The sequence below is a fragment of the Ctenopharyngodon idella genome, chromosome 15 (genome assembly GCF_019924925.1).
Source record: "Ctenopharyngodon idella isolate HZGC_01 chromosome 15, HZGC01, whole genome shotgun sequence".
NCBI classification, from domain to species: Eukaryota; Metazoa; Chordata; class Actinopteri; order Cypriniformes; family Xenocyprididae; genus Ctenopharyngodon; species Ctenopharyngodon idella.
In genome coordinates, this window is record NC_067234.1 from 21,526,174 (window position 1) to 21,552,620 (window position 26,447).

The 26,447-nt window shown below is 37.5% G+C and overlaps 1 protein-coding gene across 6 annotated transcripts in view; it reads right to left on the minus strand.

The window, feature by feature from the left end:
- The window catches only part of zgc:172282 (leucine-rich repeat and fibronectin type III domain-containing protein 1-like protein), a 115,898-nt gene that overhangs the window by 21,985 nt on the left and 67,466 nt on the right, over positions 1–26,447 (minus strand). For 3 of the 6 annotated variants that reach the window (XM_051863529.1, XM_051863528.1, XM_051863523.1), the window contains one exon: positions 19,994–21,384. In XM_051863529.1, coding sequence (XP_051719489.1) covers positions 19,994–21,372 — 1,379 coding nt within the window. In that variant the 5' untranslated portion in view covers positions 21,373–21,384. Of the gene's footprint in view, positions 1–19,993; positions 21,385–23,885; positions 24,076–25,070; positions 25,216–25,554; positions 25,970–26,447 lie in introns of those variants that run through there. The other 3 variants (XM_051863524.1, XM_051863526.1, XM_051863525.1) reach the window with 3 other exon arrangements.

Sequence of the window (26,447 nt, forward strand, 5' to 3'; positions counted from 1 at the left end):
CCTCTCGCGGTTCAAATAGGGCTGTGCAACAAATTTAAGCTCCTCTTGTCTTATATCGAAATCCTCCGACATTTCTCTTTAAAAATAATCATTTTAGACTTGTAATCCGTGACCGGTGATTTGTTTTGCTCTATCCTCTGCACCTCCGCGTTCGTCATTACGTTGTGCGTCAGGTCAAAGGATACTCTTCCGCTGCAAAGCGACTTGCACGTTCTGCGTATGGTCGTCCACCGGAAGCTAGTTATTTGAATTTATATTTTTCTTACAAAAATGCATTGCTTCGCTTCTGAAGACCTTTATTAATCCCCTGGAGTCGTATGGATTACTTTTTTTTATGGATGGATGCATTATTTTTGGCTTCAAAAGCGGCCCCCCATTCACAACCATTATAAACCTTGGAGGACTAAGGATATTTTTAAATATATCTCTGATTGTGTTCATCATAAAGAAGATGGTCATATACACCTAGGATGGCTTGTTTTCAATTCATTAAAAATAACTGATTTTACGCTGGTTTTATACAGCATAAGCCAATATACTTTTTTTGCATAATCTTTTGCATTGAAACTTCAGAACCTTTTTCTGGTGGAACACAACATGCATTTTTTATCAGTATGTTAACAAGATAAAGACTGTAGACTGATGAATTAACTAAGATATCTATGTGATTAGTGGATTGATTAAAGTGTCTGCTTGTCTTTAACGTCTGACTTAAATGTCACAGCCGGCACTGAATCGTATCTGTGTGCCAGCTGATATCAGATTCGGACTGTGGAAGCACACAAAGACATCAAGACAGACACACAGTACAATCTACTGCCTGGCATAGAACTCATAAAGGCCTTGAACTCAGTTGGATGTAAAAATATTTAATTTAAAGTCAACATAAAACAGCATTCACAACCCATTTTACTTCCATAATATGAGATAAATCTTAAAAATTGATTGGATTGTGAAACGTGAGTGTTACACACAAGAAACATCTTCGACACCCACATTTGAGGAGGCTTTTGACCAGAAGATGAAGGCTGAAGGTCAAGTTCACCCTTGAGAGAATCTTGACATATTCCAATGGTGACGCTTCTTTTTTAAAATCTATTATTATGGCTATTATTGCTGTAACCTTTACCACATGAAGGTTAACCAGCATTAAATTACTATTGTAGACTATTCACACAATTTTAGAAAAGCCACATAACATACAACAGCAGCCTAAAACAATGACTGAAAATCTATTCGGCTATTGGTTAACATTAAAATGAAAATGAAAATAAAACAAACAATACATTGACATCCACAGCCACTTTTGGTTTAATGTTTAATTCAATGCTTTACTTGTCTGTCACAATAATGTAATGTTCTTTATAATTATTTTGTTTGCGGGCTTTTCTCAAGAAAATGTTGACATATGCAATTATTTGTGATTCATCTGACAAAATTTATTACAAGATATACTGATTAAGAAATGAAAACGACAGGCCTAGTTATTGCATTCTAATGAAATAATAAAAAGTTTTTTTACCTTTAAAATTAAGTACTCCAATAAATCGTACACAATAAGACTAGAAATATGTATTAAGAAAAAAATGAATATAATTTTATGTTGAGTTTAAAATCTAAAGGACAGAATAAATACACTACAATTTAAGATTTTTTTAATTTTGAAAAATTATGCTCACCAATTCTGCATTTATTTGATCAAAATACAATAAAATAATATTGCAATTTAAAACAACTCATTACTATTTTAAAATATCATTTATTTCTGGATTTTCAGCATTATTATTCCAGTCTTCAGTGTCACATGATCCTTCAGAAATTATTCTAATATGCTTGTTTGTTATAATCATCAATGTTGAAAACAGCTGTACTGCTTAATATTTCTGTGGAAACTTCTCTTTTCCAGGATTATTTTGATGAATAGAAAGTACAAACGGACAGCATTTATTTGAAATATAAATCTTCTGTAACACCTGTAAAATGTCTTTACTGTCACTTTTGATCTATTGTATTGTATTTTCTTTTAAAACAAAACAAAATCTTACTGATCCCGAAACTTTTGAACAGCAGTAAAAGTTGTAGTACAAGTTGGAGGACAACAAAAGTCAAACCAGACTATGAAACTTCATGCCACATGGAGCTGTACTTCATCAGAGACTCTTCATAAGCGGCTGATGTTGGGTTGTCACACTGCTGGCAGGCCTGTGGAGAGTGGGGGGATGGAAGGATGGGGGTTTGGCCCGTTCCTCATTCCCAGAAGAGAGCCAAGGAGAGCATGAGCCTCAGGCAACTCAAGATGTTCTCTATCTCCTTTCCCAGCTCCTCCTACTGTATATAGAGCAGGTCTGTTTCCAGTTTGCATGTGAAAGGGAGAGTCACAATGCATTTGCAAGTCTCGTATTCTCAGAAAATCCCTGAGAGTGATTCAAAAGATCTTCAAAAGATGAAGACATTCAGAGAGCCACTAGGTAATGAATTTCATGATACTTCAATACCATTGGCTCCTTCCTTTGAACTGCGTGATATTAATTGTATGCAGTTGCATAACAGTTTCCTCATTACAAACGCATGGTAACGTTAGAGCCAGCGCCCTCCGTCCCAAATGTGTGAGCCTCTGCTTGTCTGTGTGTACCTTGTGCATTGTGCCAGTACTTGCATTATTGATGTGCGGTGAGTTTCTAAAGAGCTTTGCAGAGGTTAGGCGGTGGGCGGCAAATACAACCCCTTCTCCAAGCCCTCAATGTCCCTCTTCTTCTGCACTGGGACACCAAGCATAACCAATTGCTGAAAGGGTGCCTAAAATATTCACTTATCACTTATTCATAAGCTGGTCTGTACCTAGCAAACATGATTTCAGTAATAGAGGTCTTCGCTTGAGGTTGGAGGTCCCTTGAATATTGATCCTTGTAAACAGAACAGCCAGAGAAATGGCTTAATGCTAACCAGAAAAGTGCAGCCCCTCTTACCTACCCTTGTGAAAAAAGTGCTCTTAACTGTACTGAATGTGCACTTGTAGTGTACTTCAAATCTTAAAAGTATATTTTAAGAAAAACTGTATTTGTTGATAATATAATATTAATGAAAAAGGTGTACTTAAAGAGAGTACACTTTCATGACACTGTTTTGTAACATACTTCGTAATGATATCAAATTTTACCTTAATAATCTTTTAATATTTGTTTAGTCATTATGTTTTAATAATCTTTTTTAATAATCTAGCTACTGCCAATAGATACATGACATGCTGCTGTGAGCAAGTAAGACATGCTGCTGCTGTACAATAGCATACATGAATTACCCATAGCAGATCTATACAGGTGGAGCTGGGGAAGGCGGAGGGTTTCTGAAAGCAGATCTATACAGGTGGAGCTGGGGAAGGTGGAGGGTTTCTGAAAGCAGATCTACACAGGTGGAGCTGGGGAAGGTGGAGGGTTTCTGAAAGCAGATCTATACAGGTGGAGCTGGGGAAGGTGGAGGGTTTCTGAAAGGGTGCTGCAATTGCTACAGCAAATGCTGGCCAAGTATTTGAAGGTGAGCTCATTGGCTACTGATATAGCAGGAAGCAATCAGCTGTGCCCTACAAAGAATGATGTGATTGCAAGCAGACTGAGTTATAGAAGTGAAGTTGTGAACAGGGGCAGTTGTGGCCTAATGGTTAGAGAGTCAGACTTGTAACCCAAAGGTAGCAGGTTTGAGTCTCATTCCCGGCAGGATATGTAGGTGGGGGAGTGAATGAACAACGCTTCCACTCTCATTACCCACAACTGAGGTGCCCTTAAGCAAGGCACCTAACCGGGTGCTGCTCCGGGTATGTGTTTAATACTCACTGCTGTTTGTGTGCACTTGGATGGGTGAAATGCAGAGCACAAATACATGTCACTTTCACTTAAGGACCTACCAGTCTGTGCCATCTAGAGTTTCATGAGATATATTATTATGAGTATATTATTTCCGTAAAATGCTAAAGTGTAATAAAAGTGTGCTAAAGTGCACTTCTTTTTTTTTTTAACAAGCGTACAAATCAAAGGCCTGCAAACATTTACTCTGAGAAAAAGTGATTGTTGGTGGAAATGTAAAGCCTTGTTAATAATTGATGCATTACATTTCCACTTTGCTCGGACACTCGTTTGCTTGTAAAAGGACACTGCTACTTCACTCCCCCGTTACTGCGTGTAAATGAATGGCTTGTGTTGGTTTTGACAGAAAGCTGAATGACCGTACAGTGAACTGTGAAATGTCTGGAGCATGTGTGTGCAGATCCATGCATAAATACAAGCAAACATGCAAATTTTTGAGACTGCAATTTGTTGTAATGTCTGAACTCAACCTTCCAATTAAATATGGATTATAATGTTGGATGTTCTTGAATTAGAGGGTTTACAGGTTTCACTTATTGCTTAGATAACGTGCATTTATGTTTAGTCTACATAATTTTCAAACTGCGATCTGGGGATATGTTGCAAAATGCCTTTTTAGAGGTGTCACAGTTCACATGTGCACTTATAGGGATAGTTCACCCAAAAAATGAAAATTCACTCATTTACTCACTCATTTCATTCTAAACCCACACGACATGAAATGAGATATTTTGAACACTGGGGTTATACCTGCCATTAGACTGCTTTTTACAATATACAATACACACTACCTTTTATGAAGAAAGAAATGCCCTAGAAAAGTGTTAATCTCAGATGTCAACATAATAAAAAAAAGGAACTATTTTCTAGATAATACTGTATTTCAATTTGCAGTTAATTCACAATAGGGCTTTAGAACAATAAATAATTAAATAATTAAGTTATTTAATAGTTGTATTTACAATATCACACTTAATATTTTACCCAATATAGTATTTCATGTACTGTATGAAAACATAAAGCTACAGGAACACTTGAAGGTTATGTGCGCCACAAGTCGGCATTAAAAACAGAAATGAGATATAATATACTCAATCTGCTTCATGGCCAACTTTTACATTTTTCCATCAGAGCATCATAATTATAAAGCATTGCATTGTGTGCCAGCACAACAGCTTAGACTTGAATTAAAGAGCTTTTATAGTGTTGTTATGGCCATTATAAGAGGCGATACCATATTAACTCAGTACAGTAACTTACTGAAGATTTAAAAACATGAATTAGTCCCATTTCTTTCCCTAAATGCTTTATTTTTTATTTGCCAGTAGCATCGAAACATAAAAGCTCAGTCATAGCTAATACAATTTTATTTGCATTAAATGCAATACATATGGCTCTATTTTTGGCAAACTGTCACACTAGCTCACCACAGTGAATAGAAGTGTTAAAATTGTTCTTCCTTTTCAGTCATCTGAATAAGATCAACTAATTAGGAAAGACGAAGACTGCTTGTTTCCAGCAGGTAAACAGTGTCTTGTGGGACATCAGTCTGACAGTCGCCCTGGAGTCAAATAATCACCGCAAATGAAGGTATAACGGCAGCCCATGCTCAAGGAGATGTCTGATTGGAGTATGATTACATTCAGTCAGAGAGAATGTCTCTATATAGACAAGAGAATGCGGTTGAAATTACATTTATCCGTGCCAGCCAGTAAAGAGGTGGTGACATGTCAGTGCTTTCCTCTGAGAAATGCCAATTCTGTCCTCACATGGCCCACGGTCCTTTGGTCGGCCCACGCTGGTGTTGAGTTAGGACTGTCTCTGAGCTAATGTGGTGTAAAGTGAGCTGGGCCTAATAAAGCATGGCGAAATGGGAGTCGACAGACCCAAGATGTCATCAAGGAGTGGGCAAAGAAAATGAGACATGCTGAATTCTGCTATATTAATCTGGTGGGTCTCAAAACTAAGATGCCACATTTGAGTTTGAGTCTGCTTAATTGTCTGTTTAATTTTTATATCTGCTTATGCAAGTTGATCAGATAAACTGTCAGATGCTTCCTGGAACAGGCATTTACAGTTTTTTTCCTTTTTTTTTTTTTCCATAAAATACTGAGAACATCCCTAATACCATCTGTCTGCAATCAGTAAGTAGCAAATCATGGCTGTACTGGTGTTGTGCAAGATCTTATACGCCTATATATATATATATATATATATATATATATTCTAAAAGATATATGAAGACCAACACATAAATAGCGAATAAATTATTAAATAAATATATTTACTGTTATATACTACATATATACGGAGCCCCTAAAGGGAAATGGTGAAGAAAAAAGATGAGATAGAAGAAAAATTATTTATCAATGCTTTTACGTTCTCTTGCAAACGCTTTGCGCCCCCCTGAGAAACTTTGGCTTCACTTGCAAAGAGCACAAAAAGTTTCTGGGGGGGACACAAAACATTTTGTTAGCGAACACAAAGTTTCTCGGGGGGGACGCAAAACATTTTGTTAGCGAACGCAAATTTTCTCGGGGGAATGCAAAAAGTTTTGCTAGCGAACGCAAAGTTTCTCGGGGGAACGCAAAACATTTTGTTAGCGAACGCAAAGTTTCTCGGGGGAACGCAAAATGTTTTGTTAGCGAACGCAAAGTTTCTCGGGGGACGCAAAATGTTTTGTTAGCAGATGCAAACCATTTTGTTAGTGGACGCAAAGTTTCTCGGGGGAATGCAAAATGCTTTGTTAGCGAACGCAAAGTTTCTTGGGGGGGGATGCAAAACATTTTGCGAGCGAACGCAAAGTTTCTCGGGAAGACGCAAAACGTTTTGTTAGCGGACACAAACTGTTTTCTTAGCAGACGCAAACTGTTTTGTTAGCAGACACAAAGTTTCTCGGGGGACGCAAAACGTTTTGTTAGCGAACGCAAAATGTTTTGTTAGCGGACGCAAACCATTTTGTTAGCGGACGCAAACTTTTGTTAGCGGACGCAAACTGTTTTGTTAGCGGACGCAAAGTTTCTCGAGGGACGCAAAACGTTTTGTTAGCGAACGCAAAATGTTTTGTTAGTGGACGCAAAGTTTCTCAGGGGAACGCAAACTTTGCGTTCACGCAAAATGTTTTGTTAGCGGACGCAAACCGTTTTGTTAGCGGACACAAAGTTTCTCGGGGGACGCAAAACATTTTGCGAGTGAATGCAAAATTTCTTGGGGAGACTCAAAACGTTTTGTTAGCAAACACAAAGTTTCTCGAGGGATGCAATACGTTTTGATAGCGAACACAAAATTTCTCGGGGGATGCAATACGTTTTGTTAGCGAACACAAAATTTCTCGGGGGAACGCAAAATGTTTTGTTAGTGAATGCAAAGTTTCTCGAGGGGATGCAAAACATTTTGCGAGTGAACGCAAAATTTCTCGGGGGGACGCAAAACGTTTGGTTAGCGAACACAAAGTTTCTCGGGGGATGCAATACGTTTTGTTAGCGAACGCAAAGTTTCTTGGGGGGGACGCACCGCCATGTCCTTTTAGGGGCTCCGTACATATATACTGTTATTGATGTAAATCTTCTAAACTAATATCCTCAAATGTAACTTCATTTTTACATTATCCCAACACAATGCAAACTAAACCTCAATAGAGGGCTAAGCGTCCAACTGAGGTTTCTTCTTATTTCATAAAACATATTTAAATCCCACCTAACCACCTTAATTGAATATTAGAAGTTCATATTTACTTCATATTCACGTCTCAGTATTGGATTCTAATGACTCTCCATTTTTTTCTATCAGCCATGGACATTTGAGCTGGCCATAATTGGAAGAAATAAAAAAATTGGAAAATATACCAGAGGCAAAAGAAGCAGAAAGCTACAAGAACAAGGGGAGTCACACCTGCAGTGTCTCATCTTTCTGTGTAAATGCCGTGGGCGATCCGGCCATGCTGGGAAAGATGCATTCCCGCAATTAAATCGGTACATGCTTAAACAGTCCTGCTGACTCCTCGCTGCATTTCTGAATGCTATCTCACGCTCAGCCAGGGGAGGAAACTGTTTGCGGTAACTGCCTGACAGACTGGAGGAGAAGAGGATTGGATTGTGTTTCACAATGCCGGCTAAACAGCTTTCAGTGCCAGTGGTATGAATAGATAGGGCTTTTGTAGCAAAGCTGCTGTCCGACAATCAACTCGTTAAGTCTCACAATATGGCTTTTTCAACTCGCAGACCTTGTGTAGGCCTCAGGTGGGCAGCGCAGGATGCTTCATCGTTTTATAGTCATATCTGCCAAAGCAATAGCTATAATTTTACACAACATAGTGAAAATAAATGGCCTATTGGATCCAGGTCAAGATCAAACACTCAACAAACTAGGCTCATTCGCAAACTGCCCGGATAATCCATCAGTTCCAGTCTGAAAGAAGATTCCCAGTCACCTTGAATATTATATCCTCAAAAGAAAGCTTCTCTCTCTCTTCTTCAGAATGTCGACTGGTTTTTCTTCTACCAAATCATCATGAAAAACAGAGTGAAAAAAATTTGCTGGCAAATATTGCACAATAAACAAAATGCTGAGATAAAAAAAAAAAAAAAAAAAGAAAAATAGTGTGTGAGAGAGCGAGAGAGCAGAGAGGAAAAAGCTGGTTCAACAGAAGAGCGTGGCCTCATAAATCTCTCCTTTTTCCTTCTAAGGATCGATTGATTTGATAAACGGGAAAAAATATGGTGGTGCAAGTCACTTCTTCAAATCTTCCTGGTTTCACTGTAAGCACAGGGACTTTAAGTAGCTCTAGGAGGAGATGGTCTGGCTCAGAAAATGCCTTTATTGCATTAAAGTGAAACCTCAGTCACACATGCTAGCTAAAGGGCTTTGCTGTCTAGCTTAAGGGAGGGAGTGTACTTACATTACAACGGATGCATTTCGGCCTACATAGCGTTCTTTTGATCGCTGAACTGCACTATGATTTTGAATGATTTGGTATTGAGACCCTTGTAACGCAACCTTATTTATTCATAGAAAATGGTGCTTCTGAAACCGACCACTCAATCTAATTTGTTTCACCCTCATGTTCTGTTAAAATTCACTTTAACGGTTTTTGTTTGAGGTCCCAGACCCCATATAATGGTTACTTGGAAACTAACCTGTTATTTTCCCTTCAAAATCATTTGAGATGTTTTTTTGACAGTCAAAGCCCAGAGAAATATTACTAAAGCTGTATCCATCAGTTTTACCACAAGCGCATTTAGAAAGGTATTTGCGTTTTTACTTTTTTTTTTTTTTTTTGAATATGATTTAAAATATGCTTAAAAATAATTAAACAAAAAAAAAAAAAAAAAAGCTGTAGGTTTGCTTCTAGGGCTGCACAATTTGGCAAAAAAGTTTGTGATTATATATCAATATGACTAATAATAGTTTATGATTTTATTAGATTTGTATATATTTCTTCACTGTCAGGCAGAAACCTTCTATCTCTCGCATTGTTAGAGTTCATTTTGTGGCTTTATGGTCAGACACTTGCATGTGTCATTATATTATTAACATTTTACCAAATTCAAGGTCAAATGGAGGCGCTAATTTGTTTTTGTCATTTGGCCAAAATCTCATATTATTAAAGACTATTTAAGACAGTAATGACCATGACTCAATGACAAATGCTAGACTGAGACACTTTTCTCCACTCCTCAAATGCATAAAACATTAGCTTTCATTTATATAGTGTTTCTTAAGCAAAGACAATGTTGTACTTATTCAAAGAACCAGTTCTTTATTTACCCTTGCACTGCAAACAAGCAGAGACGGTCCACTGAGCATGTAAGATATGCTGCTGCTGCATGAATAGACATACATAAATCCTGTAACAGATCTAAGCAGGTGGAGCTGGGGGAGGTGGAGGGTTTCAGACTGAACTCAAACACTGAACCAGACTATTTGAATGTTGAACAAGCTATCTCACTCACTGCAGTAGTGTAGTCAAAAGTACCAACCGCGATACCAAGTCGGTACTGAAATTTTAAAAATGTGACGCTCTGAGCACTGTTGAGTGGATTCGTAAACACCTCTGATTGGCCATTGTGTTCTCGCGCTCAAAATATATGTCTGTGTTTGGCTACAATGATCAACGCACGGGAGCGTTTGAAAGCACATGGAAGTGTTTGAATTGGAAAGAATTTTTGAATTTTACTCGTGTGTAAATAAACACAGTGCTGCGCGCTTTACTCTGAAACATGCAGCGCATATATTTAATCACAGCCTTTACAATGTAATAATTGCACTAAGCCATGTCACGATTTTGGTTTTATTTCAATTAATCACGCAGCTCTAGTGATTTCTATCCAGTACAGCAACACTGTTGACCCCTGCAAGGACACATATTAGAAAAATACAATGAAGCAAATATAAGTCAACGTCAAACAAATTTTCTACTATCTGAGACCACAAACATAAGTAATGTAACATTTTTCAGGATAGTTAAGTTAGTTTATGATCCATTCCCATTATTTTAGGAGAAGTCAAAACGGCAAAAAGAACATGAGGGTTAAAATAAATTCTCTTATAATACAGAACACCCAATATCTAGTAGATTAAAAAAAAAAAAAAAAAAAAAAAAAATCCCCAGTGTCGCAGTTTACTAATACATGCTAATTACACCCCCACAAGGAAAATTAATTTTATGCTTCGTTTAGAACGACAGCGATATAGAGGATGGAAAAGACATGAAAAATGATACAAAAGATTTTTCAATATCAATCTTTAATAGGTGCCTGATTCTCAAAAAGAGAAATAAATGCAATGCATAAGGTGCAGACATGCTGAACTAAAATGTGAAGTGTGTAATTGTTTCAATTTTAAAATATCTTCTTCATAATGTGGATAGACAACTCTTGAAAGTGTTTTCTCTCTAAAACACTTTCAAAAACACAAAGAAAGGGGATACTAATGTGATGTAATGTTAAAAATATTAAAATATTTTCATGATTAAGAATAATAACAGTCAAGTGATTTTTTATTTATTTATTTTTAAATTGTAATCAGGCACCAGATGGTTGCTATTAAAGCTAACAGTTAGTTTTAAATAATAGTTAGCTTTCTGCAGATATAATTGATCTTTATGCTTTGAAAAAAAGTCTATTATTATTATTATTATTATTATTATTACTTTTGCCATTCTGTTAGGTGATGCTAGTGGCACAGAGATTACACATTTCACTTTTAAATTATTAAACCACTTTGTATTCAAGAAGACAACTCTGAGGCAGAAAGAATCCTTCTCTTTCATAACAATGATTTCAAGTTCTTTTGTTTTGCTAGATTAGCATCTTTTTTTAAAGCTACCTGTTGTCGGCTGTCATTAAAATCACTATCTAGGCCAGGGAGAGCTGTTTTATCTGCAGGGCTGTGGCACGTCATTTTAATTAAAGCGTGTAGTCTTACTCCGGTAGAGGGAGGGGAGCCATAGTGACGTCCATAATTAAAAATTGATCTGGGGCACTGCAGGAATGGTGAAATTCCTGGGAGGGAGGAAGAGAAGAGGAGGAACGGTTGATCGAAATGCAAACTTAACATTTTGACAGTCTGCACCTTTAGGTGGCATATAAGGGATTTCAAGAGGGCTGGGAGAAAAATAAACTTTAAAAATCTAGTTAATAAAAATTCAATGCATGTGTTGTTTTTCACACATGCACAAAACTGCTCAAAAGTTTGGGGTTGGAAATATAATTTTTTAATGTTTTTGAAATATATTATGCACCATGGCTGCATTTGTTTTGTCAAAAATCACAGAAATATTCTGAAATATTATTAAAATTTAAAATAACTGTTTTCTATTTTAATATAGGCCTATTTTAAATTGTAATTTATTCTTGTGATAGTAAAGCTGAATTTTCAGGGGCATTACTCCAGATTTCAGTGTCACATGATCCTTCAGAAATTATTCTAATATGCTGAGTTGCTGCTCAAGAAACATTTAATAATATCAATGTTGAAAACAGTTAATTAATATTTTTGTGGAAAACTTGATTTTTTTAAAAGGATTCTTTGATGAACAAAGTTAAAATGAACAGCATTTATTTGAAATAAAAATATTATAAATGTCTTTCCTGTCACTTTTAATAAATTTCTTGCATCCTTGCTAAATAAAAAAAAAAAAAAACTTACTGTCAAATGAATTATTGACACAATTTTGAATCAATTCGCTGAACTAAACAGTTTAAACTGATCCACAGAAAGGAATCAAACTTACCAATTAACTTTCATTTTCTACTGAAGTATAAAACAAAAATGTTCCTAAATTATCTTAATGATCTAATGCATTTGGGAACAGAAATGTATTAATAGAAGTCCAATGACATGCTCTTTAAGAACATTTACATGCATTTATTTTTAAAGAACTAACAAACGTTGGTGAAAATATCACAAACATTCCATTTGTTGATGAGCTTTAATATATTTAGCAACAATGGGCCTCATTCATGAAACTTTCACAAACATATAATGTTAGGTAAACCTTTCTGAAATCTCTCTTTCCAGATTTGAAAACACTTCAAAAACCTCAGATTTAAAGGGGACCTATAACGCCCCTTTTACAAGATGTAATATAAGTCTCTGATGTCCCCAGAATGTGTCTGTGGAGTTTCAGCTCAAAATACCCCACAGATCATTTATTATAGCTTGTCAAATTTGCCCCTATTTGGGTGTGAGCAAAAACATGCCATTTTCATGCGTGTCCCTTTAAATGCAAATGAGCTGCTGCTCCTGACCGCTTTCCAGAAGAGGGTGGAGCTTTAACAGCTCACGCTTCAGTTTCTCAACAACAACAAAGCTGGAGAATCTCACGCAGCCAAAATGACGATTCCAGTAACGTGTTCAGCCTTACATTGTTCAAACCGGATTCGACACTGATGGAGAGACTCAGGAAGAAGTTACAACTTATAGAATGCATTTGGACATTTCTGAACAGTTAGTGGATAAATAGATGTAGTTGCTGTGGAGTTGATTCAACTCATCGACTAGCATGTGCCGTCGTGTTACTAACTCGGGAAGAAGCTTGTTGTAGTCCCTACCAGCTGTTTGTTGTAGTTCTTAAACAGAGAATTCTTTAAAAGAAAATGTCTCCCTTTTGCAGACTTTGAGCAGACGTTTGTTTATGCTCAAACAGCAACATTACACACTAACTAAAAGTTAAAAAAGTGAAATCATAATCAACCACCCCTTTATTAGTTAAACATGTGACTCTACTGTCCAATGAATAAAGGCAAGAAAATTGTTAATACGCACACTTTGAATTGGTATAGCAACAAGAATGACAATAGCAAAATTGCATTACTAGATTACTGACAAGTTGCTAATCTTGTATGCACAAATACAGTATTTGGATGGGGATTTGTAAACCATCAGTAATCTAGATTACGGCCTTTAATCTACCCAGATAATGGCCTGGTATCTCACTTGCAGAGAGTTTAGCATCTGAAACTGAAGGAAGGGAGCAGATAACACAGGCTTCACGCTCTCTACCACTGCAGTCCAGAGATGCCCTTGCTGGGAGTCTTTTTAATCAGCTCATCAGTCATTCATGATGAATGAAACATTAGCCCTTCTCTGCCTCCAGTTCACACATTAACCATCTGCTAATCAGGACTGATTGGGCACAACTACTCCTAAGTTCACCCAGGGAAACATGACCATGACATATATACGTTCCTTCTCAACATACTCTTTCCATCAGTGCCGTCATCCATCATTATCAGTATGTGAGCTGGGTTTGTTTGCCTGTGTAGCCTGCAACAACTTCACCTGACTGCGTCACGGGAAAGAATCCTATAGCTGGTTAAGACAGTTAAGAAGCCTGGTAGGAACATACTATGCTAAAGACCAGCATTCAAAACACAACACATGCGGCAGCTGTAGTCTGTTCAATAGAAATATACTTCTATTACAAGGCATTTTATATTTTAACATTCATATACCAGGTGCATGGCCTTTGCACAATCACTATTCACGTAATCACAGCAGGTGGTGCAGGTATGCCCAATTATTTCTAACAAACAGGACATCTGGGTCCAGTCAAATATCTGTATATGGCACAATTTAATTTAAAATATAATTCATTTGAAATACAGTAATTCCCTGTGTTAATAATAGAAACAATTTTGGAGGTGTCATGGATATGTTTTATTTAGTTTCATTGACATGTCCTGTCTAGTTTCATTGTCAAGGGCTATAACCGAAATCGCATACTTATTTTAGTAGGTAGGTACTTATTTTGAATAAGTAATTACTTTGCAACTGCTAAAAAGTAAGTTCTATATAGTATGAATGTGTGTTATATGAATGTAATCTGGACATACTACATTCGCCTTGTCATTATCACATGATCTACCAGCATCAGTTGCGTCGCTTCACTGCCATTCACAAATCCTCTTCCATGGCCTCATGGGATAGAAAAGTGTCCACTCTATGCACACTCCAGAATCTCGCTGCAAGTAATAGTTATCCAGGTACTTTTTGCCTATTCTTTTATAAGTACTGTGAATTCGGACATAATTCTTTTGTCACATACTCTTTTTCACCTACTATATAGTAGGGAAGTGTGCAATTTAGGATGCAGCCATGGTTTTTGCTGTTTCCTGGTTGCCTGAGATCTTGTGCCTTGTTTGTTACCATGGTTTCTAATTGCGTTGCGCACCTGTTTCTTGTTCCGTTGATTATTCCTGTGTATTTACACCCTTTGTTCAGTTTAGTTCAATGTTAAAGGGTTAGTTCACCCAAAAATGAAATTTCTGTCATTAATTACTCACTCTCATGTCGTCCCAAACCCGTAAGACCTTCGTTTGTCTTCAGAACACAAATTAAGATATTTTTGATGAAATCTGAGGGTATCTGATCCACACATAGGCAGCAACGACACTGCACCTTTTGAGGTCCAGAATGGTACTAAAGGCATTGTTAAAACTGTCGACGTGAGTACAGTGGTTCAACCTTAATGTTGTGAAGCGACGAGAATACTTTTTGTGCAAAAAAACAAAACAAAAATAACGGCTTTATTGAACAAATTCCTCTGTCCCCTGTCATACTGTTATGCTATTTTCGTTGCAGAGCTTCAGTGTTTACGTCCGAATGGCAGCTCAGTATTGGCCGGCTCTGGTCACGTGAGCAGCATGCGTGAGCCCGCGTTCAGACATAAACACTGAAGCTCTGCAACGAAAATAGCGTAGCAGTATGACAGGGGACAGACGAATTTGTTGTAGTCGTTATTTTTGTTTTGGTTTTTTTTTGCACAAAAAGTATTCTCGTCGCTTCATAACATTAAGGTTGAACCACTGCAGTCAAGTCGACAGTTTTAACGATGTCTTTAGTACCTTTCTGGACCTCAAAAGGTGCAATGTCGTTGCTGCCTGTGTGTGGATCAGATACCCTCAGATTTCATCAAAAATATCTTAATTTGTGTTCCGAAGACAAACAAAGGTCTTACGGGTTTGGGATGACATAAGGGTGAGTACCTAATGACAGAAATGTCATTTTTGGATGAACTAACCCTTTCAGGTTGCTCCTACATCTCCTGTGCCTTTCTATGCCTGAGTGTTTTGTTCTGTTTATATAGTTTAATAAAGTTAGGTTGCTGCTAACCAGTCTTCTACTTGCTTCATTGTGGATCCTACCCGTGACAGAGGGGAAACACTAATATGGTGAGCTAATATAACACTTAATAATGGGTTCATTAAAACTATAGAACAAAATACATATAACCAGGAGGAAAAATAGTCCAAATAGATGTCTTTTCCCCCCCACTAAAAAGAGCTTTTCTGTGGTTAAAAACACATAGCAATTTAACACAAGAGGGTATGAGATGGGCCTGTTGCACCAACCATCTGTCCCACTGTTGAATAACAAGCATATCCACCTATTCATCCAAAGGCACAATTTACATTGCCTGCTTTTAAAGCACACATGATCTGATTTAATTAAGATTTCAGGGAAGCTCTGGACTTTGCTTTTGTCTGGCTGTGAAGTGGATAATTGCTGTGTTTCTTTAAAAGCATCTGCTGGGGGCCCAGTGAAAATAAAACCCTGAATTTTTCGGTGCTGGTTTAATATCCATTAAGAAAGCAATTAGCAGATTGCTAAGAGTAAAACCTTTCTGCCATTTGTATTAGCAGAACATCCATCTGCCCCTGTGTTGGGTGGCAACTAATTAAAAGTAGCAATGCTACTTACTTCACTTCATTTTCAGTCACATGAAAGTAGTTTGGCTGTTTTTAAAATAGCTACAGTCTTGTCAGTAACAAGCTGGGTTTTTTTTAAGTTTAAGTTTTTCATCTATATATATATATATATATATATATATATATATATATATATATATATATATAATTATTTTGAACAATTTTAATGGTTTTAACTTTAGTTAACAATTACAACACTGCTTCCAGGTAGTGTCCATTTATGTATTCAAGTCTAATGTAACTTTACTTGAGATTCTTCTTTGTATTTTTGTGAAAAAAAACCAGATTTCTTTGGCACAATTTTGACACTTATTTCATTCAAAACACCCCACCCCTTTAAATAACAATGTAGTTACAGCCAATAGTGAAGATTCTTCTTAAATTAATTTAATAGATTTTTTTTTTTTTTTTTTTTTCAAATCCATTATCCATCCATGAGTCTTATATTCAATGACATTACCACTGTGTGATTCACAGTGAAACAGTGCAGAAATAACCAATATTGCACATGAACATACCCACAACACTCATGCTACTGTCACTCGCACCAACTGTGAATTTCAACACGTCATTCACTGTATTTGCTTGTCACACTGTATTTATCCCCTATTCAGACAGGTTTTCCCTGAGGAGTTTTGCAGAAAATCCCGTTTAATCCTGTCTGAATTGAACATGTCCGGCTCTACTCCTTCATTTAAAATATATGTTGACATTTTCAAGTTCGCAACTAATGCTAAATTGGGCATTGCACTACCTGGTGCACTACCTATAGATTTCGGCCTTTTTGACAACTTTCTAAGGTAAAATAACAGTTGGTGGTTCTAGTACTGCTTGCAACCCATCCAATGTTCAAACGTTAATAAATAAGGAGAGTCTGATCTCAAACTGTTCTGAACTACTTTAAAAATCAAGCATGGTGCTCATTTGATTTAATTTCTCCCTCAACGCTATCACATACAGTATGTAAGTCTTGCACATTTAAACGGGTTTCGATCCTGTCCGAATCAAATCACATAATAATTGTAAATAGAACATTGTTTGGAAAATTAATCATATCCGAATAGTGCTGATCAGATTTCAGAATTACAAGATGGAATGGAAACAGAACAAAAAACTGCGTTTTGGCTGTTAAGCAACAAAGTGCTCAGTCTCTGATTTATGAGGAGCTGCTTTTAACCACTTTTACCATGCGCTACAAGGATAAGCTTATTTTCTGCAGTCTTAAACAAGGCTTTCTTATGGATCTTTATTTAGGGAACACAGCTGTGCTCTTTTCTTCCTCAAAATAAAACACTCAGAGAATAAAAATATTACCCTCACAAGATGTGCTTTAAAGACAAAGCCAGGCACATGCTGCTGCTCAGAGCATTCTTTTGCCACAATGAAAAACTGAACTGAACTTAATTTGTGCTCGCTGATAGATGTATACGCTTTCTTCCCAACAGACACCTCTGTGAGCAAAGTCACTTAATCAATCCTTTCTAGCAGACGCTTTTCAATGACAATTAAGGCACATTTTCATTATTCTTCCAGCAGGTTTAATTAATCTCCTGTACACATTAGCTTGTGACTGTACTAGCACGAAATGCTACATTCAACCGAATGATAGCATTGAATGTGATTTGGATTACATTGATAAGAGTCATTCTTTCACTGTGTTCGAAATCCAGTACTTCTCTGCTATATAGTATGTGAAAAACAGTACGCCAAAAAAGTAGTATGTTCGCATACATAGTTTTCGAAAAACAGTGGGCAAAAAATACCCGGGCGACCTACTACTGGAGTGTTCATTCAATGAATACTTTACTATCCCATTAGGCCACATGAGAGGATTTATGAATGGCGGTGAAGCAACGCAACTGACACTGATAGGTCACATGGCAGTAACAACATGGAAGATGTAGTACGTCCAAATTTCATACTACCCATAGTCATACTACATACTGTAGAACGTACTTTTTTTTTTAACGGTCACAAAGTAAATTCAAATTCAAATATAGTACCTACTCAGATAGTATGCAATTTTGGACGCACAGCGTTCACATTTCGCTAAGCCTCTACTTTGTTCCAGTATTCTTGGATGTCATACTGACATCTATTGGCCTGGATGAATAAACTGCAGCCACTTCACAATAAATCCATCCATCGATCCATCCATCCATCCAAACACATGAATTTAACACATTACTAAAGTTAAGTTGCCTCTATTTTGCCTATTCATAATATTCATATTCATACTTACATACCTACAGGCTGCCCTTCATTGAGGGGATAAAAATGTATAAAGAAACATGTGCTGAGTGTTCTTGTCCCCTCCAGCTGTCCTCTAGTGTGATAAGAAAGCAGAAACCTATTTTGATATGTCTGTCCCTATTCGTCTGTTCTTTTGGAGAGGCTGTTCAAGGTGTTACTCTTAGCTGTCAGTGGTACATCGACTTCCTGTGGCATCCTGTCAGAGGGAAGAGTGGCCAGTATCATCACTGATAATAGGGCACAAGTGCCTGTCCAAATCCAGCGTAGCTTTTATGGATTGTTAACTGTTTATGTACTATAAACGTATTTACCCCTATCATGACACTGGCTTTAATAGAGAAATATGGTGCAATCTATGTGCCCTAGACAAACCTATTCAGTCAGAAGGAGGAGAATTGTGGAGATTTGGTTAAAAGGTCAAAAGAGAAAGCTTAAGCAAAAGTGACTGGATGCCTGTTTTAGAATCAATCGCTGTGCTTTAATGCGCATGAGATTTGGCAAGCTGGACTTCTCCTTGGGATGACCCAGTTTCCCAGAGTTTCACAGTAATTCACTCTTAAACGGATAGTTCACCCAAAAAATTTAAATATACGCGCTGCTTACGTTCTGTTTATGTGTGCGGTGTGAAACAGACCTAAGTCTTTTGATGTTATATGATAGCTTTGTATGAGAAAAAGATCAAAATTATAATTTGTTATTCCCTTCTCCAAAATCTTCCCCTTCACTATTACCTCTGGACTCCTTTTGTGATACACGGAAGAAAGAAAATCATATAGGTTTAAGGGCAAATAAATTCTGTCATTAGCATAGATAACATTTTTATTGTTAATGTATTTTTTTTTCCCCCATTAGTGCCCATTGCCTCTCTCTTTAAATTCAACATGTGCAAAATGTTCTTGTATCCCTGACCCAACAATACATCTACCAGTATCAATGATTCATAAAGCCAAAGTAGCCCATCTTTCATCCCTTCAATATTTTTTTCTTCCAGGAAATATGTTAGCTTTTACGGCCATTCGTTTCACTGTAGAATTTTGCCCAAGGTTGTGAGATGGATACTAATTCACGGTCTTCCCCAACACCCAGACTAATTAAACATACCAAACAGCTGCGAATGAGAAGATATCACAATGGGTGTGGATTCTAAACATTAGCAAAGACAAATTAGCCTGGTTTGTGCCCCACTCTCCCAGCATAGATTTTTGTTTTCACTTTCACGTCAAAAAGAATCATCTGTTAGTCTGACCACAGAGTCATCTTCTCTGATATTTCTGTCTTCTTTCATGAATGGGATTTCTGAGGCTCAAACGAACATTGCAAACAAACACTTTGAATTTTGGATATCCCACAGCTTTAGAAAGTGCTCTGGGAATACATGGCCCATAAACAGTGCAACTTCTGACAGATAAAGCAAAGATTTTCCCTTTTATCATGACAAAGAAATCCTGCCGTGCAAAACAGATGACATTTCTCCTGCCATTCTGAAAAATGAAGCATAAGGCAGGTCCATGGAGAAGAAGGCCATTGATTATTCAATTAAACAATACAGTAAATAAATAGCAGCAATATTTAGAGATATGCAATTGCACCACAAGAATCCTGCTATGTTGGCACAACAATTTAGCCTTCTATAACTGTAACTAGATTTCACAAAATAATAAGGCATCTTACCTGTAGACCAAGGTGTCATCTGCCGAGCTGTTGTACTGAATCTGATACATCCTGATTCCAGGGAAATGTTGGTGCGAAGGCCACCTGATGAGTGCAGAATTTGCCGTAAGCTCAGCAAGTACCACCTTCCTCTCCTGAGACCTGGTCTCATTGCTGACTGATGAAGTCGACTTAGCAGAGGTTAGAATATCGGATGGTCCTGGATCAGGTTCTCGGATCCGGTTAGTGCTGTTAGCTAAGTGTGGCAGTGGGCTGACCACCAATTCCACCGTGCCTGTAGACTCCCCTGCAGCATTAGACGCAATGCAGGTAAAGACTCCCGTATCCTTCAGGGAAGTGATGTTGATCTCCAAGCTCCCGTTGCTAAAGCTTAAAGTACGGGAGGTGTTGGAGATTAGACGGCCCTCTGGGGAGATCCAGTGAACGTCTGGGTCTGGGTCCCCATTGGCCTTGCATTTCAGGCTGGTGGGTTGACCCTCCATGACAAAGGTTTTGGGAGATTTCCTTGTAATCACAGGGGGATCACAGATGAACTCTTCTTCTGGGATTGTCCAGAAGTACTTTGCCGTAAGGTCGGAAGGTGACGCGCAAGTTTCCAGGTCATCCTCTCGCGTTACCCTCCTTAGCCAGAGTAGCTCGCAGTTACAATGCAGTGGGTTCCCTCCAAAACTTAGGACAAGGGAGGAAAGGGGTGACCCTTTTGACTTAGCATAAACTGGTATCCTAAGGAACAAGGGGTCAGGGGGTATTTTCTTTAGCTTGTTAGATGTCATATCCAGACGTGCTAGTTTGTGTAGGTTTGAAAAGACTCCTAGAGGGACGTGCTCTATGAGGTTATGGTCCATGTTGAGAGTGTTCACATTGGTGAGGCGTCCTATAGTCTCCCATGGGATATCCACCAGGTTATTGTACGAAAGATCCAGGTCCTCCAGAGTCGCCACAAAGTCATCAAATGCATGTGGCGAGATGTTGTGCAGTTGATTGTTGGCAAGGATAAGGTGCCGTAGGTTGGTGAGTCCTCGGAAGTGATCGTCCGTGATGACGCTTAGGCGGTTACTGTCCAGGTGCAGCGCACGTAGCCGCTTAAGATCAGCAAAAGCATAAGGCAAAATCTGGCTGATGGTATTGCGGGACAGCGTCAGGTGCAGGAGACTGGTCATGTTTGCGAAATCCCTTCTCCTTACTGCGGTGATAAAGTTCTCAGTGAGACGCAGCTCTACTGTACGCCGGTCGATGACTGTTGGCACAAAAAGCAGGCCGGTCTTGGCACAGAGGATGGCTAGAGATGGCGACAGGTTCTGGCACATGCAACGCTTGGGGCACAGCTGCCCCGAAGCAGACACAGCCAGCACCAGTAGGGAGAATATCAGCCACTCCATCTCTCAGGGGAACTGCAAGACAAGCAAACACAGTGTGCCAGTGTGACAACATGTAAATGTACTTTACAGCTGAAGTTCAAAGCCAATGACTTTGTAAAATGCATTGCCACTGTATTGGATGAATAATCCTAAACAACAACATCGCATTGATGACACTGGCCTAGAGTAATGGCGATAGTTTGTAAAGTATTTTTAAGTTACTATTTGGCTTTGTATACAAATCCACAGTCAAATTCATGTTCTGCTTGGGATCTCCGAGATTCCAAAGCTCTATTAATAGCTTGGAATGTGTACTTAACATTGATGTATCAAGTTCATGACTTCTTTTTATTTTTTTATTTATTGCTTTATTTGAATAGGGACAATACAAAAAACATGATTCCAGCCAAAAGCTGAAAAATATGCATTGCATAACCTTAAGATAAAACTTTTAGCAGATACATATATGCATAAATAACAATAGATACCTATTTTAGGGATACTTCCAACCCTGGCAACATTAAATTAAGTGTATTCAATTTTAGTAAACATACTATTGAGCGGTTTGCCTCATATCTAAGAGAGAAATGTATGAAAATTGAGGATGTAAAGTCATCATACATGAACAACAATATGGGCATACCTCAAGGTATTAGGCCCGTTGCTTTTTAGTATGTTTAAAAATGTGTTAAGTATTATAAAGTCAGTAATTAAGCTATTAAAAAGTTATTAGAATGGATACCAACCACATTTTTAAAATAGTTACTACTTTTTTGTAAAACTGTGAGAGATTAGGCTTCAATAATATCTGGCTCTGGGCGTTGACTAAGTCAGAGATTCATATTAGAATTTGAAGAGAAAATAAAAAGTTATTTAAATTGCTCTTATTGTTTTACACACGTTTGGAATCTCTAAGAGAAAACAAAAATGTATACTGTATCGCAATACAGTATAAAGGTTAAAAATAGGTTATTTCTCTCACAGTGTATCGCAGCTTATGAGATACACTGATGTCAAAAGTAAGAATCCTTGTACCACTGCAAAGCGAAATATGGCTTTTCCATGTAATGGTTACATAGTAATGTAGAATCAACTCATTATAAGTAAGTTTGTGTGGAGATGATGCAAGGTGGCAGAAATACGTAACCTCTTGAAACTACATTAAATATCCAAGTCTGCACTGCAACAAAACAAATACAACATGTTTTCCTACCTCAAACTAGATTCTTCTAAGAACATAGAAATATCAGAAGAAAAAAAAGAGGCATGCCATATATCACATATTTAATTAAGTGTTCTCCTCTCAATCACAATAAAAAACAATTTTTATTTTACAGATAGCGTTCAATCAGAAATATCATTACTTCATGAAACGAGTGCATCTCAGCAGGTCTTGCGATAAGCTTAAAATAAGCTTAAAATTAATAATTGTGTATATAAAGCTGCCATGCGACAAGACTGAAACCACAACATTACGGATGCAAATCTATCCTGCTGAAACAAAAAGTCTTTTGCTGAATTGCATCTTATGAACTCTTTAATAGATTTATAGCTGTTGTTGTGTTTTATGCTATGACATCATAAAGCTGCCCCTCTTGTTGACAACATTTATGACTGCTGCTATGGCCTTTGGTTTTACATAACGGTCTACGTGAGGCTCGTTATAGGCCATTAAATTTTGTTAGTGTGCGACTTTGGAAAAAGGAATAATAAATAAGGAATAAATCATGCCACTGTCTGCAATGTTTTCATTCATTCATTACTGAATTTTTACTGAAATCACTGAAAATTTTGACAATTTGACATGACTCTCAGAGTTGCAGTCATAACAACAGGTCTGTAAGCTCAAACCTGAGCAGAAGCAGGTTTATTTAACTAGCAGGATTTGATTGTGGCTTTATAAACAGTATATACAGTATATAAAATACACAATTCATGCTACCATTCATAGTTTGGTGTCACGTCTGATCTGTGTTAATGTTTTGTTTGAGTTGGACTTTGCTTGAGTTATGCCTGCTACACACTGCAATTACGGCAATCCTATAAGATCATTACAAATCACACTGTACGACATGAATCTAATAAACAACATGTGTAGACTGTACGATGAAGACACCTATTGAATCGTAGGCTATGACGCAAGATAGTACATAAGAATGAAACATCATCAGCATGCGCTTGTGATAAATAGAGCAAGATGAATCACACTTTGGCAATTGTGGTTTTTATGTGCACTGAGAAAAAAAAAAAAAAAAAAGAATAGGAAGGAAGCAAAGACTATGGACTCAGTCGTGGCTAGGGAAAAAAAAGCCAACTTGGCATGCCAATCTTGCAAATGGAGCTTGAAGTAAGTAGTTTTAAGTTTTAGAGCCACATCATTTACAGTATATAGGAATTTCCACTGGGAATTAGTAAAAGATTAGCTCATGGAAATTCCCAGATACAAACCTACAGAACAGTGGCCAATGCTTCTCCTTATACTTCGTCATCTGTAAGCAGCTTAGATTTAAAGAACGGATGGTGGATAAAACTACCTGAAGTAGAAGGAGAGAGTGACACTCTTCCACTTTACTCTGATGCTAGCGAGAGGCGGTAAGTGATTTCCGGAGTCTTTCTACCGTCCCGTGCCTCTGCGACTGACAGAATTCCTAGCCCAGAGAGCTCTGATGCAATGGAGATGGATTACCTCATCCACGTTTCTTTCTACCAGAGTGCCCATGAGCCCTGTGAGGTAAAAGTGTGGTGAATCGATATGAACTTCCTTTTCCTGGAAGGAATGAAGAAAAATACCTTACAGACTCTCAGAACCAGATGCACCATTATTTTGCTTGTTTTGTTTTTGTCCGTCCATTCAAAGCGGCCGCATTTTAGTTGCAACTACTTTGCTGCAATGCATTATGTATCATCATGTGACTCAAACCCCTTTGTGCTTCAATCAGTGTCATCCAGTGGAGAGCTCTAGAATCAAGCAATCACAGTAATCATATGCTGCCTTGGGACTTGAGACGTGACCCGCAGGGCGGATGTCATACTTGTCTGTCACTCACAGTGTGCGCCGAATTATGAACTGAATGAAGGCTACTGTATAGAGCTTTTCAATTAAAAATTCACAATGGATTTAATTTGGCACAATGGAGGCCCAGTCGGGTGTCATCAAAGATGGAGACCCCTTTGGGGCCCACCAAAATAGCTTGCAAAACAGAGTAAAAACATAAAAATAAAACTCTGAGACCAGAGACACAGACCCGAGCTTTTTACACTGCATATCAGCTGTCTCCAGCACTCATTCATCTCGGGTAAAATTATGCCCATTAGTTCATGTTGCTATGACAATCCAAAACAGAGAGTGCATTAATCACATCCCATTATCAGGCATTTTATCTTAACAGTAGGCCTGTGGTTTGCTTCTCACTATTGAACACTGATCTGAATTATATCAACACAATGAAAACCTGCAGAAACAGGCATTTTCTGAGCCAAAACAGATGCATTAAACAGCAGCAGTTACCCATTTCCACTGCTTACAAGGTCTGTGTATCCATTACAATCACCCTAGTTACTGCAGATGTTCTTTAGTCCATTGATACTGTATACATACATATATATATATATATTAGAGATGCACCGATAAAAGCTATTATTATCACTATCGGCTGCCGATTATATCCTGTCAATCAAATCGTGCGGAAAAACGTGTTCAGACTGCAACTCATACATACTGTGTATCACTCTTGTGTTGAATTTCTTTTTCTTCTTGGCGGTTGGCAAACCAGCTTTTGTGTTGAATTTTAACGCATTAACAGTTTAAAAATAGTGGCGCTAAAGCAGGCTCTTTTTGACCCTATGAATCACCCGTAGTTCAAGCCAGGGGCGCCAGGTCTGCGTTTTTATTTTTATTTTTTGCTACATCAAATATTATTTGTAGCGCCTCCCGTCCAATAATCGCAAAAGGCTTTGTGTTTTGTTACTTCTGATAAGAATAAAAGTTTCAAGTTTTCAAATTCTGTCCATTTTATCATGAAATTCAAACAATAAATGGCGTTTTGACGCTCTTAAATGTGATGTGTCAGATCGCTGTAATGCCTCAGCTCAGGCGACAGTGTGGAGCGCGAGTCTTTACTTCCTCTTCAGTACAAGTTATATCTCGAAAAACATGCATGAATATCAAAGGTATGTTGAAAGACATAGCCTAGTACAACTTACCAGAATGTATCACGTCTCATGTAATCACTTTATTTGTGCTTCAACCGCGGAAAGACGTCAATAAAACAGCTTGTGAACAATGTCACATCATGTCAAATTTACCTCAGGACTGTTTTCCAATGTTCACAGTTCCTTATATATATATATATATATATATTTATTAAAAAAAAAAAAAAAAAAAAAAAAAACACTAAAGAGGAGCTTATTTACTTTTAATTATGTTTGTGTAAATTTGCCATGAAGACAACAAGTGCTTATGAAAACTACCTTATGTGATACTAAGTTTTATACAAACATTTCAGTTTTTATTTGAGTGTAATTATTATATCTGAAAATAAACAGCAGCTGAATATAAAACTTCTGTTGTTAATCGTAACCTCTAATATTGTAGTGTACCAAATGAGAGGGTTCCCTGTATAGTTTGCAAAATTATTTGGGAGAGATTGTTTTTTCCTTAAGAAAAACCAAACTATCGGTATCGGCATTGGCCGATATCATTCTGAATAATCGGCTATTGGTATCGGCAGAGAAATTCAGTATCGGTGCATCTCTAATATGTATATATATATATATATATATATATATATATATACATACATACATACACACACACACACACACACACACACACAACAGTTTGTTCTGCTTCTCAAATCTCGAATCGTCTTTTCCAGCCGTGCAATATTCCCAACCTAATCTCACGGCAATTCATACGTGTTTTACGAGGTGGCTAATTTGTACGTCTTTTGTTAAATATTACTTATTATATGAGTTGCCAAATTCGTATGAATTCGTACGAATTACCTACCCCTAACCCTGCCCTTAAACCTACCCATCACTGGGGTTTAGACAAATCGTATGAATTTGTGCGAAATATCCACCTCGTAAAATAC